General features: G+C 42.7%; 1 protein-coding gene across 1 annotated transcript in view; it reads right to left on the bottom strand.

Annotated features, from left to right (window-relative positions):
• Sulf1 (Extracellular sulfatase Sulf1) overlaps positions 1–17,661 on the bottom strand; it is a 478,228-nt gene that overhangs the window by 64,439 nt on the left and 396,128 nt on the right. Inside the window, exons 11-12 of the mRNA XM_067158244.2 lie at positions 12,066–12,131; positions 8,159–8,424 (exon numbers count right to left, since the gene is read on the bottom strand). Of these exons, the coding sequence (XP_067014345.2) occupies positions 8,159–8,424; positions 12,066–12,131 (332 nt within the window). The remainder of the gene's footprint in view (positions 1–8,158; positions 8,425–12,065; positions 12,132–17,661) is intronic.

The raw sequence follows: 17,661 nt of genomic DNA, 5'->3' as shown, positions 1-17,661 counted from the left end.
CGGAAGTTATTTTCGAGAGCAAAGTGATATGATGTTTTTAGAATAGGTAGTATGCCTCGTTCTGCGAATGAATAGCTTTCCGTTGACAACAGGCAAGTCACGCGCCATCCGTACCAAACTGGTTCTACTGTAACAGCTGAACGCTACCTTTGTAATGCCACGAGATGTTACGTAATATACTTGCCAAACTGGTTTTATGTTTACGAGCAACTGAACTACGATAACAGCTGAAGGCTGCTACCGGTGTTCACCATGTTACGTTACATTCTCGCCAGACTGGTTTTGTTGTTAGTATTTAGTTTCCGTCAGACAACCGTAGTTATCGGTTTCGGACCCTGGAGCTGTATCGAATTGTCAGCGTTAATACTGGTTCATTTGCTGTTACGTCACTTAGGGGATTGGGATATCTGTGGTCGTCAGCCCCGTGGTCTAATGAGTATGGAAATGACCTGAAGACCTATGTCTTTACGCCAACGAAAGCAAGCATGGGATTGAATTGAATTAGGCAAGCACAGCCAACGTTTTCCTTCAAACGAATAATGGACATGTTATACAAATAAATAAATTAAACGTACCTACATTTCGTGCCTCCTGTCGGGCTGTGTGGCTCAGAAGGTTGAGGTGCTGGCCTTTTGACTCCAACCTCGCAGGTTCGAACTTGGCCCAGTCCGGTAGTTTTTGAATGTGCTCAAATACGTCACACTCGTGCCGGTAGATTTAGTGGCACGTAAATAGAACCCCTGCGGGACTAAATTCCGGCACCTCATCGTCTCCGAAAACCGTAAACGTAACGCAAATACCATTATTATTATTATTATTATTATTATTATTATTATTATTATTGACTACTCGCCAATAATGTCTGCCTAGAAAATACTTCTCATCGTTTATAACTATGGATCTCGACAGTTGTATAATGTCCTAATTATGATGATTTTCAAAATTGGCTTTAAGTCGCACCGACACAGATAGGTCTTATGGCGACGATGGGACAGAAAAGGGGTAGAAGTGAGAAGGAAGCGTTCGTGACCTAAATGAGGTTCAGCTCCAGCATTTTCCTGATGTGTAAATGGGAAACCACGGAGAACCATCTTCAGGGCTGTCGACAGTGGAGTTCGAACCCAGTATCTTCCCAATGAAAGTTCACAATTTCGCGCCCCTAACTACACGACCAACGTATTCCAAGCTCTAATGCCGGGCTGAGTACCTCGGACGATAGACCGCTGGTATTCTGATCCCATCTTGGCAGGTTCGATGGAGGCTCAATTCGGGGGTATTTGAAGGTGCTGAAATACGCCAGCACCTCGGCATCTCCAAAACCCGCCAAAGTAGTTATTGGGACGTAAAAATTACATTATTATTTCGTGCTTGCAAACGAAAAGCATATGTGTAATGGTAAAATAAAGCAAAATAAAAGTGGCCAGTCTGACTTGCTCAGACGTTTAAAGCACTGGTTTCTTGTTTCCAACTTAGCAGGCTCGATCTTGGGTCCGTCCGGTGGCATTCGAAGGAGCTCGTCAGCCTCGTGTCGGTAGATTTACTGGCACGTAAAAATAACTCCTGCGGGACTAAATTACAGCGCCTCCAGAAACAGTATGAGTAGTTAGTGGGACGTAAAGCAAATAACATTACCGGTATTATTATTATTATTATTATTATTCAGTCTTATTATTATTATTGCTACTACTCATATTGAACTTCTTCTTATTACTCTTTTTCTCGTTTGATTATTATTATTATTATTATTATTATTATTATTATTCTTCACCTGTTCATACTTTCGTCTTATTCCTCTTTTTACTCTCCTTTTAAGTCGTACACTTGTTATTCATATTTAATGTTTTGTTATTAATATTATTGTTATTTTTATATTATTATTTTTATTATTTAGTTTAGCTTCATGTGACACAATACTTTTTCCGTCTTTAACTCAACTTTTGTGTCGTGTGCCGGTATACTTCTATGTTTCTGTCCTGTGCTTCAAGACAGTGCTGCAAGATCTGTGTTTGTTTCCCCAGCCCGGGTGTGTTTCGTTTCTCATGTGACGGAGTTACATCTTACGTTCTGTTACATGTTTAAGTTTGGCCTTGTGATAGATCGCCTTTAATCTGCTCTGTAGCCTTTAAAAGTGTAGCATGGTCAATGACCTCAGTGCTTGTTTTGTTCACATATCTGGACTAAGAACTCGTCTCAGTCGGCACAGCAAGTTCAAGGCCAACTACTTCTGTTTGTTTGTTTATTTATTTACCCAGGTATGTATGTCAACATTGTACTATGTCAACATCGTACCACGAACATTTACTCAATCAACGGGGTGTTTGGGCGGGTCTCTGTCCTGGGTGGTGTGTTCTGCGGGCCTACTCTGGGGTCCGTGTTGTTGCTGCGGTTATCTCTCTGTGCGTTCAGGTATTTACTAACATGTTCAATTCAATTTATTGTATGTACAAGACATACGTCCAACTTGAATTATTTCATCCTCACAACTCTACTTCCTTACTCCATGGCCCAAGAGCTACACGTATAGCTCTACGAGTGTGGGAATGAAATAACTAATTTGATTGAATTTTTTTCATATTTCAGTAGTGATGAATATAAAACAAGCATTTTTTGAATTTTTATACGTGTTAATGATGATGATGATTGCTGTTTTAAGGTCATCGGCCCTTAAAAACGCAAAGTGTCTTCTGTTTTAACTCGAGCTCGATATCCGCAGTCACTTACATGCGGCCAGTATCCAGTATTCGGGAGATAGTAGGTTCGAACCCCACTGTCGTCAGCCCTGAAAATGGTTTTCCGTGGTTTCCCATTTTCACACCAGGCAAATGGTGGGACTGTACCTTAATTAAGGCCACGGGCGCTTCCTTCCCACTCCTAGCCCTTTCCTGTCCCATCGTCGCCATAAGACGTATCTGTGTCGGTGCGACGTAAAGCAAGTAGCAAAAAAAAGAAAACAACATGCAGTGTAGGATTGAGCAACTGCCGAAATGCGTTCAAGGTCAATGTCTAGCGTTTTAACAAACACGTCTTCCGCACTCGCGCACTGAAACTCTCGATTATAATTTTTGTTACCGGTACATAAGTTTCCCTGCTCGGATTTATGAGAATATCGACCTATCGTGACTCAAAATACTATAACGATACTGTACTGTACTCCCAGGCCATTACGTTGCACAAATGGCGTAACATCTGACATACCAAAGTAAAACTCGTAGCAATTGTTCAAAGTGATCACCCTGGGCTTCCCTTCAGGCTTCACTTCTCCGAATCCAGTTGCGACGCATTCGAGCCAAGACACCAGGGTTGTGTCCGACTCGTTGGCTGAACGGTCAGCGTACTGGCCTTCCGTTCAGAGGGTCCCGGGTTCGATTCCCGGCCGGGTCGGGGATTTTAACATTAATTGGTTAATTCCAATGCCACGGGGCTGAGTGTATGTGTTGTCTTCATCATTTCATCCTCATCACGACGCGCAGGTCGCCTACGAGAGTCAAATGGAAAGACCTGCACCTGGCGAGCGAACTCGTCCTGGGATATCGCGGCACTAAAAGCCATACGACATTTCATTTCATTTCATTCCACCAGGGTTGTTCAGAATATCCTCTGCTGCTTAAGCAATACGTTCACGGAAGTCGTCCGAAGTGGGTACTTCAGTTCGATATAGTTTGTGTTTCATGTTCCCCCAGACATTAAAGTCAATTGGAATAAGGTCTGGAGATCTGGCTGGCCAATTGATAGTTCCACATCGTCCTGTCCACCGTTGAGGAAATGTCTGCACCATCGTGTAAAATCCACGTGGTTCTGCGTAGTCGAAGCGACACGTCCTATGAAAGCTCAAGTAACGTACTGTATCTACAGGAGCAAGGTAACATTAATAAAAAGATTAGTCCACGTAACCGACTTCCTACTACACCCATCCAGGTATTAATTCATAACCGGTGCTGGAAATTGCCTTCTCCTACTGAATGGGGATGTTCCACAGCCCATGAGTGGGATATAGTGGGTTCGAACTCCTCTGTCGGCAGCCCTAAAGACGGTTTTCCGTGGTTTGCCATGTTCACACCAGGCAAATGCTGGTGCTGTTCCTTAATTAAGGCCACGGTTGCTTCTTCACCATCCTAGCCCTTTCCTGTCCCGTCGTCGCCGTAAGATCTATCTGTGTCGTGGCGACGTACATCAACTCGTAAGAAAATGGTAATCAGCTGTCGAAGACACTGCACCCGTTGAATATGGTCAGGATGCACTAGTTCTTCATGCAGTGTCCTACGTATGGTCCAAGTTGGTACACCAACGGCACGTGTTATACTACGCGTACGGCGCCCGGTATCATCGTTTACTATTGTTAGGATGCCCGGCTCCATGGCAAAACGGTTAGCGTGCTGGCCTTTGGTTACAGGGGTCCCGGGTTCGATTCCCGGCAGGGTCGGTATTTGAACCATCATGGTTATTTTCCCTGGCATGGGGCTGGGTGTATGTGTTGTCTTCATCCTCATTTGATGATCATCACCATGTGCGCAGGTCACCTACGGGAGTCAAACCAAAAGACATGCACCTAGCGAGCCGAACCCGTCCTGGGATCTCCCGGCACTAATATCCATACGCCATTTCATTTCAATTGTCAGGATGTCTTCTTCCGCGTCTAGAATTACACGTGGCCGTTTAGGCCATCGCTTCTGAAAGCGTGATGTAACACAACTTGCATCGCGAATACGCTGCAGTACAGCTAGTATCGTTGCTGGATTCGGCACCCGTCTGTTGGGAAGCCTTTTCCGATAGATTCATGGAGGGCGACCCGTGTTCTGTTCTGCCACACAATACACTAGCAGCATATCATGGTATTCGTGGTATTCATACACTGGAATTATTCAAATACAACGACGTTGCGCAACACATCTGCGCAGCGGTTCATCATATATTCGCGGGCGTTTGACTGTCGCGACCGATCGGACCTTGAAAAAAAATAGCCCTCGTACTACTACGAAGTAACTCGCGTACAAGTACGGACGATAATTCGCCTCTCTGACAGCTGTTATTCAGGTCAAGGTCAGACAGACAGCTCATACCTCTGGTCCGGTGGTTTCATGTAGGGGCGGGAACCCGTCCCACCACACCCCCGTCGCTAGGAACAGCACACGACCAAACCGGCACGTGACAGGTCTAGTGAATTTGTCAAACTGCTTACGTGAAATATTCTCCCACAGTGTGATTTCAATACCATGGATTCTTGGGAGACCAACTCGCCGTATACAGAAACACCCCGTGTTGACGTGTACGTAAATAAAGTTTCTTACGTAAACGAAAGAATGCGTGGGATAGGATTTCCAAGTGAGTAGTATCAGAATTGAATTGTCAAAGCACATCGAACGTTTTGCTTCATATCAATAAGGGACATGTTATAAAAATAAATTAATTAAACGTACCTCCTCTTCGTGCTTCCAAATGAAAAGAACTTGTTTAATGGTAAATTAAAGCATTCTGCTTTTGCAGTGCCTATTGAACGTATCAAAATAAACGTTGCCAGGCTGAGTGGCTCAGACGGTTCAAGCTCTGGTTTCATGAACTTAGCGGACTCGATCCTGGCTCAGTCCGCTGGTATTTGAAGGTGCTCAAATACGTCCGCTTCTGATCGGTAGAATTACAGGCACGTTCAAGAATACCCGTGGGCAAAATTCCGAAACCGCGCGTCTCCATTGGCACGTAAACATTTATTATTATTATTATTATTATTATTATTATTATTATTATTATTGCTGAGCGAGTTGGCCATGTGATTAGGAGCGCGCGGCTGTCAGCTTGCATTCGTCGTAAAGCCACCTACCAATATTATAATAAAAACTGTGTTAGTCCATTATTACTAACTATTACTAAAATAAAAGTTAAACGCCCCACTCAAACTCCGTAGCTGGTAATCTGTCAGAAAACACTACAGAAAACACTGAACTTTTAACAAGTCCGAATTATTATTAATCTTATAATTGCGGACATGTCTCCGGAATTACCGAAACATGTACTTACAAATTGTTTTACGTCGCACCGACACAAGTAGGTCTTACGGCGACGATGGGAGAGAAAAGGGATACAAGTGGGAAGGAAGCGTTCGAGGCCTTAATAAAGGTACAGTCCCAGTATTTCCCTGATGTGAAAATGGGAAATTACGGAAAACCATCTTCCCGGCTGCTGACAGCGGAGTTCGAATCCACTATAACCAAAATGCAAACTCACAGCTGCGCGCCCCTAACCACACGACCAACTTATTCTAACCTCTAATGCCGGACTGAGTAGCTCGGACGATAGAGCGCTGGTCTTCTGATACCACCTTGGCAGGTTCGACGGCGGCTCAGTTCGGTGGTATTTGAAGGTGCTCAAATAAGCCAGTCTCGTGTCTGTAGATTTACTTGCACTAAAAAACACTGCGGTAAAAAATTCTGGCATTTCAGCGTCTCCGAAAACCGTGAAAATTAGTTAGTGGAACGTAAAGACATTATTATTATTATTATTATTATTATTATTATTATTATTATTATTATTATTAGTAATATTATTATGATTACGGAAGTTCTAATTAAGCGGGTCCATTACAGTCATCACTTTACCTATCGGCACTTACTGTCCAGTAATAAGGATTCTGTCCTCCTGTGTGGTATAGTGGTTAGTGTGATTAGCTGCCACCCCCCGAAGGCCCGGGTTCGATTTCGAGCTCTGACACGAAATTTGAAAAGTGGTACGAAAGTTGGAACGGGGCCCATTATGCCTCGGGAGGTCAAATGAGTAGAGGTGGTTTGATTCGCACCTCAGCCATCCTGAAAGTGGTTTCCCGTAGTTTTCCACTTCTCCAGGCAAATGCCGCGATAGTACCTAGCTTAAGGCCACGGCCGCTTCCTTCCCTCTTCCTTTTCTATCCCTTCCCATCCCCCGCACGGCCCCTGTTCATCCTAGCAGGTGGGGCCGCTTGGGCGAGGTACTGGTCATTCTCCCCAGTTGTATCCCCGACCCAATGTCTCACGCTCCAGGACACTGCCCTTGAGGCGGTAGAGGTGGGATCCCTTGCTGAGTCCCAGCGAAAACCAACCCTGGAGGGTAAACATATTAGGAAAAGGCAGAATAAGCCTTCTATTACAAATGCCCGGCGGCAATTCCACAGTAGCTCTTTTTCCTTCGAGCAATGTTCACGATGGATGAAACTACGGTTTTTGAAATTTGTCTCATTAATATCAATTTCACTGAATACTTATAGTCTTTTCTTTCAGTGCCCACCGTCCTTTCATTGACCTGAAAAGTTTATGAATAAGCATAGACAACTCGCATTGTCTATTGTCAGAAGTTTATCGTAGAGTGTCGCAATAACAGCACAGAAATTTTGCGCCCATTTTTCATTACTTATTAACTATTTCCTGTAATTTTGTCAGCTTGGATCACTGAGTAATGCCAATGACGTCTTATAAATCACACACAACTACACAACACTTGATTCGCATGCATGTGGTGGTACGGATCTTCGACGTCACTGTAAGAATTCTGTGTACTTTTCACACAGACTACCCTAGACCGGTTTTCGAGTACAGCAAGTGGCCAGGCACGTGAGTCAACCTCTCCTACTTGCCAAGCCTTTAGGGGAAGTGCACAACAACATGTGTTGGCCTGCGATAAGAAACAGGTTCAACAAGCCCTATACTCTGCTACTGTACTTCCACTACGCGTGGACAGAATGACGTAACCGGCGTATCCTACTACGGCCGTTCAAAACACATTAGCTCCTGAAATATTTGGCTCAGTTATGGGCAAACTAATAGGACAAGGTAAAAAGTACATAGCATATATTGTGAGATGTATTTTTCTTTGCCGACTAGCTTAATATCTGCACGTATACCCCTAACACCCTGTATAAAGGGGAGATTATACCCAGCTCGAAAAATAAGGCGACCTGGCGCCCGAGATCTGTCATGCCCTGGGCTGGATAGACTTGGGAGCAAGAAGACGAGCTGCTCGACTACGTGGTATGTTTCGAGCTCTCAGTGAAGAGGTGGCGTGGAATGACAGAAGACGAATCGCTTTAAAACGTAGGAAAGGTCATAATATGAAGATAAAGTCAGAATTTAAGGGAAAAAATTGGGCCAAATATTATGTTTAGAAACAATTCAGGTTTTATGATGCCATTGAAACTCACTTGCTAATACGGGCAGGTCTAACGGAGAGTCGTCGTCAGCTATGAGCAAGGAGTTTGCCGTGTTGTTCATGAGGAGGTCGTCCACGATGTCTCCGTAGTCCGCTGTCGTCAACGCGGGTAAAGCAGTTGAAGTAGAAGTGGTTGTTGTAGGACGTGTCGGTGTCAGCTGGTCGACACCTTCCGTGATCAGGCTGTCGAATAACTGAGGCGAACTTGGAGATCTGGTCCCCGTCTCCCGTGACTCTGGGGTTTCTCGTCTGCCGCTGCTGCAAGCAAGTTATAAACAAAGGATAACTCATTTCATATTTTTTAATTTTTTAAAAATTTGCTTTACGTCGCACCGACACAGATAGGTCTTATGGCGACGATGGGACAGGGAAGAGCTAGGAGTGGGAAGGAAGCGGCCGTGGCCTTAATTAAGGTACCGCCCCAGCATTTGCCTGGTGAGAAAATGGGAAACAACGGAAAACTATCTTCAGGGCTGCCGACATTGGGTTCGAACCCACTATCTTCCGAATACTGGACAATGGTCGCACTTAAGCGACTGCAAGTATCGAGCTCGGTCATTTCGTACATAATATTTATCGATAAATTTAGCATATGATCAGAGAAACAAAAGAACGTAACACGACGCATGCAAGACCTACAATAATAATAATAATAATAATAATAATAATAATAATAATAATAATAATAATAATAGAGGTGCCAACCTTTGAAGCAGGTTTTCAGTAATCCCCTCCCCCCCGGAAAATTTCGAGTCAAATCCAAAGAACCTCGTGCCTTCTCCATAATGACATCCCCTTTGCCCTTCCCGATAGTAATCTATTCTGAAGTAATTCATATTAGCAAACCAAACCCCATGGCACTACAGCCCTTGAAAGGCCTTGGCCTACCAAGCGACCGCTGCTCATCCCGAAGGCCTGCAGATTACGAGGTGTCGTGTGGTGAGCACGACGAATCCTCTCGGCCGTTATTCTTGGCTTTCTAGACCGGAACCGCTACCTCCCCGTCAGATAGCTCCTCAATTCTAATCACGTAGGCTGAGTGGACCTCGAACCAGCCCTCAGGTCCAGGTAAAAATCCCTGACCTGGCCGGGAATTGAACCTGGGGCCTCCGGGTAAGAGGCAGGCACGCTACCCCTACACCACGGGGCTGGCAATTCATATTACACAACAAAATTTGTATATTGCCAGTCAGTTGTATCATAAAACATTCTTTGTAGGTTGTTTCGCACCCAGCAGCTGCTTTCAGTGTGGATTTTCTTGAAGCATAAGAGTCTCCAGTGTAGATGTGCTCAATGTAGACCTTAATTCCGTCCAATTTTTTCCTATCAACATTGAAAACCCTTTCTGTGAGAGAGTTACTGTCAGATACACTTAATACTGCAAATACAATATTACCTGAGCTTTTATAACGGAGAAGAGCTCTTTCAATCACAATGAATTTTCGACGCTCACGGGTAGCAAAAGGAAGTGACGATCGAAGTATCGTTGCCAACTCACAAGCATTGAAACGAGGACGGTTCAGCTCAAAATAATTCGTTTTTCCTGCTTTCCTTTTTTTTCCCCTGTAGAAAATTACTTTGTCATATTGTCGCTTTTTCGTAATAATATCCTCTTTGATTGTAATGCCGCAATTGTGAGGTGAAATCCGTAATAATTGGCACCTCTGAATTAATAATAATAATAATAATAATAATAATAATAATAAACTCAAACTAAAGCACAGTAGTCAACCCGAAATGCCTATACGCGAGTAATGAAATGGCGTATGGCTTTTAGTGCCGGGAGTGTCCGAGGAAAAGTTCGGCTCGCCAGATGCAGGTCTTTTGATTAGACTCCCGTAGGCGACCTGCGTGTCGTGATGAGGATGAAATGATGATGAAGACGACACATACACCCAGCCCCCGTGCCAGCGAAATTAACCAATTAAGGTTAAAATTCCCGACCCTGCCGGAAATCGAACCCGGGACCCCTGTGGCCAAAGGCCAGCACGCTAACCATTTAGCCATGGAGCAGGACTATACGCGAGTGACTATCTAGTACTGAATTACAAGCTGAATAAATTAGCAGTTCTGGAAAGAAAAATTAGACGGAAAGTACTCGGTTCGTTAAGAGCTGCAGAACTCTGGAAATCAAGAAGTAATGATGAAATATAGCGGAACATAGAAAACATAACAGACACAATGCGGAAGAATCCATTGATAATTTTTGGACATTTATACAGAATGGATGACAACAGGTGAACAGGTTGGAACAAGAAGTCAACAACAACCTGTATTCATGAAGTCAAGAAAGATTAGGAAAGAAACAGCATAAGGGAAGAAGCAGCAACAGAGTGAGAGATTTTTAGAGAGAAAATAGAAGGATTCCAAGGTCGGGAGGGAAAGAAAACAGGCTCAAAATGGTCTGAGGAGAGGAAAGGGAGGCGTAGTGAGAAGATGAAGGAGTGTTGTAGGAGGAACAACAAAGGATGAAGCATTAAAATTGCCACGTAGTCCCTAACGGAGGAAGAAATAATAATAATATCACCTGGAACAGATATAATAAAAATAAAAATCCAGAAACGCGGAATTAAGACATTACAACTCAGTTATCAAACCTGAAGCACTATACGCCAAGGAAACCTTGGTCATTGGAGGAAGATCACTTATTAAAGACACAGAGAAACAGGAGAGGAATATCTTTGGTCCGTCTACTCAGAGGGAATCTGGATGAAACGGAAGTCTCTGGAGCTTTATCTGAAACGATCCCCGACACCATCAGGAAAAGGGGATTAAAGTTCTATGGGCTCATTCTCAGAATGAACAATGATAGGCTCACAAAAGGATTCTCAACCTTGCTCTCCCTCAGTGAAAGTTAAGAACAACTGGCTTAGTGAAATAGAAAAATACCTTCAGGTAATTGGAATCCCACAGGAAATTATTCAAGATTGACTGCAATTCGAAAAAAAACAACACTCGAACAACCATCATTTTGCTGAGAAGATGAACACCAGGACCAATAAATCATGCACTGAAGAGCGGAGGAAAATGTTCAGTGCCCATCTGAAGAGATGTTGGGAGAAGACAAAATAAACACCGGCTAAATAAATTGTATCGTGCTCCTCGGATGGTCAAAACACTGTAATAATATTACGAAGAATTGTTGAATGTTCGCAATTTGGAAAGTTTAAATCCTGAGGTGGTCTGGCTCTTTTCAGGCACACCCCCAATGGACGTGAGCTGGATGTACAATTTCAACCACATACTAGCCCTCCTGGCATTTTTAAATTTCTAGCAGAACCCCCTCCCTCCCCAGGACGGTAGCTAATAGCGCTAACCGTTACCCTACGGAAGCGAACGAGTTGGTTATTAGAACGACTCCATTATTACTTTCGTAAAATAAGTTTTTAACAGTAAGCGCACATTTAATGCCGAAGAACTAAAATCTGAAGAATGAGAAATGTAATGAACTTTTGATAATTTACTCTCAATGGATGACTTTAATATTTCCTTCCCTACTGGGAACTTGGAGTTTTACTTAATACAGCATTTTTACTTGACACAATTAAATTAACAACTAATGGATGAAAGTTCAATTTTTGCTTGGCATTCCCATTTTTTAAACTAGGTTTTGAAGCCTAAAAGTTCGCCGACCCCTACAATTATACTGCACTTCATGAAGTGGTATGAGGTACACTATTACAAGACATCTGGAAACCTTATATCCGCTGTAAACTTCTGTTTTTAGTGCTACTCATTTCCTTGTATACCCGGGGCGCCGCTACCGCTTTGCAACGGCACTGGACCCAAGTGATATCCCTGGGGTACACCGCTATTGGATCAGTTTTCAACAGGTAGCCACCAATATCCTGTTACCAGGGCTACTACCGTAGAATCTGCAACACACAGTGTCATCTTACCTTTCGATGAGGAAGGTATCAGGCCATCTGCTCTTGTTACGCCGAGGCATTTGACCATGTTTGGGCCTGAAAGTAGAACAAAGAAAATGGGTAAGACGTTATACAGAAACTTTGAAATATAGTAGAGAAAATCATTTGGACACTGTCTTATGTTGGATATACCTTCTGGAGTAGAATAGGAAATGATGATGATGTCCGACTCGTTGGCTGTCTGGTCAGTGTACTGCCCTTCGGTTCAGAGAGTCCCGAGTTCGATTCCCAGGCGGGTCGGGGATTTTAATCGCTTTTGATTAATTCGTCTGGCTTGGGGATTGGGTGTTTGTGTCTGTCCCAATACTTTCCTCTTTGTATTCAGAAAACACACTACCAACCACCACAGAAACACGCAATAGTGACTACATCCCTCCATATGGCGTTGGCATCAGGAAGGGCATCCGGCCGTAAAACATGACCAAATCCACATATATATATATGTGTGATGCAGTTCGCACCCGCGACCCCACAGGTATGAGAAAAGCGATAGAAAAAAGAAGATGATTATATTGATGATGATGATGACATTTCCAACCCATACCGAGTAGATATTTTATTTTGACGGTGCAAAACACTGACTCAACACAGCCCCGTTCGACTGCTTTTTTAATCAAGCAGGGCGGCGTTCCGGCTTCATTTCAACCGCTGACTACAGAGCAGTAGGATGGTCGGATTATTGGGTAAAATCAACAATCAGCACAATCATAACAAGAAAAGAGGAAGCGCATGTTTTCAGGTGTGTTTTACATGCTCGATATTGCCGGTCAACAAAATGTGAATATCCTGAAATGTTCCCTCACCACGTTCCAATAGCTAATAACAGAAACCGCACAGTGATATTTCATTATGTCAGCGGTGAGTAGGAGGCACATTGACGTCACGCGCGCATTATGCGGACTGTAATATTCAATCGCCTGCAAATTCCATTCTCGTTCAGTTTCTTTTACAATGTTCGAGTGACTATGTTTGAAATATTTCCAGTCCAGTACCCACATCATGGTTTAGAAATACGTATATGAGAGATATATTTTCCGTTCCAAATCACATACTGAAAGTAGAGAGCAAGTTACACAGATATTAAAACAACACGTGTGTAAAATATGGAATGATCATTTTTTAAAAAGATCTAAAAGTATGATCATACAGGAAAATGAATGAATTAATGTTATTGATCTGCATTTAGGACTTTCACTAATCTTCTCTAAAATTATTTCAGAGAAGTTGAAAATTTGTCCAACATCTCCGTTGATAATTTGTTCCAGTCTAATTTCTCTTCCAATAAACGAATATTTGCCCTAATTTCTCCTGAATTACAACTTCATTTTTATCTTTCCTAGTTTTAAAAGCTTATTCGCCTGCGTCCCTCACCCACTGGGGATAAAAGATCATGAAACGATATGCTAACTGGCAGAGGGACCATTAATGATAGAGATCAATGGCATACTTTATACATACAAACAAAAACCCTGCCTGGTAGAGGTGCATGGATAAAACATCTTTTGAAAATCCACATGGCTTTGAAAGATAACCTGTTAAAATTTATTGTTAGTTGATGTTTACAAAAATGTAAAATAATGACGTTGACTGATTACTATAGCGACTTTTGTTTGAAGGATACAGCTCGAAGAAGTTACCAAAAACAATGAGAAGTAATCGAAACAGACTTTCAACGTATTAGGTCGTGTTACGTACATGTAGAATGTGTTGAAGAGATGTTAAGTACAGAACAAAAACGGCCAGCCGGACACTAGTGGGATCCGAACCCACAACCTCCAGATTTCGCGTCGGTTGCTCTACCAATTGAGCTATGGTGGCCTAGGCCGTCTTTGTTCTGTTGAAAGGATCTGAGCTACAGGTCTGGCACTGCTGCTAGCACACTGAGAAGTAAAATATAGAGAAGAGAGTTTGAGATGTAATCCAGTTTCTTTTCATATTGAAGACGTAGCTTCTTCAAGAACGTGCTAGGCACGCATTTTTGCTGTTTACTTCATTATACACTGTTATGCCTTTAAGCGTTCAGTATGCAACTCTCTGAGAATTTACTAATCGGCGGCACAATCCTATATTTGTAACATACCTCTTACCTTGAAATCGTTAGAAATTGAGTAACCATAATCGTCTAGGTCAGGGTCAGCCAACTGGCTGGCGTGTGGTGTAAGAGGGCCCGTGTGACGTCGGAGAGCACATGTGACGTATGAGCACAGAAGGTGGGGAGACGCTGTCGTAGAGTGAGACGAAGAGACAGCCTCGCTTTGTAGTAAACACGTGCAGTGCTATACGTAGTGATGGTACAGTACGTATGGATGAACCGGGCACATCACGGTGCGACAAACTACCTACCCCTCCGATCTTTTTATCTTTATGGGAATATCTATATTTATTTGTTGAAAAGATAGGAATGCTACAGCTAAATGTTTAGTTTGTATATGTAGAAATAAAGTTGCTTTATAACTCTTATGCTACTTTATAACAAAGTTACGTTACAATAAAATATGTAGAGAGAAATATGTACTACACATGCCGTATTGTACCTGGAGCTTTTAGGCCTCCCCCTACGAATGACGTTGTGTTTCCCCTCGCCCCTCTAGCCTTCACTTCTCAGTTACAGTACTAAGTACTTCGTTTCGCTACCCGAGCAGAGTGTGTGACGTGTTACCTGACATCACACGTACACGCAGTTGGCTGACCCTGGTCTATGTCTACCTCTACTTCTCTTATCCTGTATAACTGAGTCCTTTATTCTCCTAAGTAACCTATCCTCTACATTCGCCGCACATAATCCCACCACCGAAGCTGGTTTATCCGTACAGCTTCATACACCGAGTTCCTTCCTAACTTAGTCTTTCTCTCCTTATTCCGAGTATCCTCCTGCTATTGTTCCCACCAGTTTGTACCAGCAATCATTCTCGCTAGTTTTATGTCTTACTTCTAACTTATGAATAAGGTATCCTGAGTCCACCCAGCTTTCACTCCCGTAAAGCAAAGTTGGTCTAAAACCAGACCGATGTAAATAAAATTTCGTCCGGGTGCCGACTTCCTCCTTACATAATACTGTTGATCGAAAGTGCGAACACACTGCATTAGCTTTGCTGCACCTTGATTCAATCTCACTTATTATACTATCATCCTGGGAGAACACACATCCTAAATATTTGAAATGATCCACGTGTTCCAGTTTTGTATTCACTACCTGACATTCACTTCTCTTAGATTTCTTACCTACTGACATCAATGTACTCTTAGAAAGGATAATTTTCATACCATACTCACTGTACCTGTTTTCAAGTTCCAAGACTACAGGTTTCATAAAATGCTTATTACAAATAACATTACATTAATTACACAAACAATTAGGCTACGCACGCCTAGTGGTGCTACATCAATCGTAGGTACCAAAACACAGTATTCTGATTACATTTTTAAAAACCCGCAAACTCGTGAAACTAAATTCCTTCAAAACCTACCACATACGGCAAATTTTAAGCGCGCGCTTTGAGACAGTGCTTCGGCTAACTTCGTGGATGCCCGGTGTAGGTCGTGCAAGGGTTATGTTCTACTTGCTCCTCTCAGCCCCTCGCCAAGCCCACCTTCCGTACGTCCCACAGCCCCGCGCACTCTGTCAAAAAACGGAACCTCTTCACTTGTTCCGGAGATAAACCGGGTGTTGATGTCAAAACTATAGCTTCGTTCGCGACTATACAGGACTCAGTAAAAGAACAGATAGGTCACTGGACATACAGAAAGCGCCGGGCCTGGCGTTTGTAGACAAGCGACAATGCGGAAAGAAGTGAAGCAGGGTTGCGGTTTTCCTATCTTTTTATTTCTTTATAGAACAGGCAGTACAAGGAATCAAGAGAGAATGATTTATTATTAGTGGCAGTTAACCCCATTTACGACTACGCAAAGTACTTAGAGGCAAATGATTAATAACAGACATTTCCCCCATCAGGCGTCGGAGAAATTGCATTCTATTGTAACTAGAGAGATATTTATTAAAGCCTGTTGGTGCAAATAAACATGACCATAATTTCTGAACTGGATTGAGCAAATAAAACACGATTTCTCTTTCCTTTCTCTCAATGTTTTCTATGTCTGCTTTCCTATACAAAATAAGTGCTTTGGTCAACAGAAGCATTTTGGTTTAATGAAGGAATGTTTTGGTCCTGTGCGTTTTCAAGTGGGATTATTATTATTATTATTATTATTATTATTATTATTATTATTATTATTATTATTACACTGATGCTTTTGTGGCCTGTATTTATAGATAATAAACTTTTGGGACTTTGCCGTTTCAAAGAACTAAACAGCATGAAGTCTTCGCGAAACGTAAAGATTTTTCTACTGTTTGCCTACCGCATTATTATTATTATTATTATTATTATTATTATTATTATTATTATTATTATTATTAGTGGACATTAAACATGTGTTAGAGGGGAGACTGAAATCCAACGGTACAAAAACATTCACACTGACACTGGGGGTCCAGAAAGTGTTGATTTGGCGATACGCGAAGTCGTCGAACGTTTGGATCTCACCTGGAAGCTGTCATGACGCTGGCTGAAATATAGACTGGCACGATAGCAATGCACGTGGCTGCATGTTTTATTTGTGTAATCCAGTTTAGAAATTATAGCCGTGTATATTTGCACCAACAGTCTTCGATAAATATCTCTCGAGTTGCCGATGACAATGGAACGCAATTTCTCCGACGCCTGATGGAAGTTGTTTATGCAACCTAACGTACACATCTGCTGCGCGGTATAGCCTATTCATGCAGGGGCACTCAAGAGAGGGTTTATAAACATGCGAAGGGGAGAGAATGTTAACAGTGTTGTACACGACTCCAGTACTTGCTCCCCTGCCCAGATTAACCAAAGAGGAGCCCCTCCTATGTCCATTCTGGCCAACACGTGTCCTACTATTTGAATGTAAGCTTTAAAAAAAGGCGATGTGGAAAACCATGCTGTTTATCCTACGCAAACAGTGTTAAATAATGTTCATTAAGGGACTTCGGAGATAATAGCTGCTGCTTCGATTCCTAGTCGTGGTTATAATTCAGTAACCTATGTGAAGTTTTCCTCCGAGCCTTCAGTTTTGACCTGAAAGAAATTATACCGCGGCGGAAACAACATAATAGAGATGGGCAAAACGTAACAACAGTAATTTTGGAACTGTTCCGGACTCGGAAGTGTTCTTAAAATGAACAGTATTCTCCAACATCCTCTTCGGAATCGCCTGCACTCCAGCGAAATTGGTCTACTAACGCCACGGTGTAGGTGTTTGAAAACCTCGCAAGCACCGCTGGTTGGCTGATTGTTCCGACTCCGAGAGAACGTGACTACACTGGTTTTGATGTTGTTTGAAGCTTCAGTAATCATCAGTGAGGGACTGGGAAAGAGAAAACGCGAAATATGAATACGTAAGAGGCGCACGTCTTCGTCAACAAATCGACAGACAACGAATCCTCGCTTAATTATTCATGACATGACACTGATTAATGTTTGTTTCTTTTAATTTTTAGTACGTTCAATCTTGTCCTCATCAACTACCGCCAATT

The sequence above is a fragment of the Anabrus simplex genome, chromosome 14 (genome assembly GCF_040414725.1).
Source record: "Anabrus simplex isolate iqAnaSimp1 chromosome 14, ASM4041472v1, whole genome shotgun sequence".
NCBI classification, from domain to species: domain Eukaryota; kingdom Metazoa; phylum Arthropoda; class Insecta; order Orthoptera; family Tettigoniidae; genus Anabrus; species Anabrus simplex.
The sequence above is the reverse complement of the archived record's forward strand: the minus strand, read 5'-3'. Positions and strand labels throughout refer to the sequence as shown.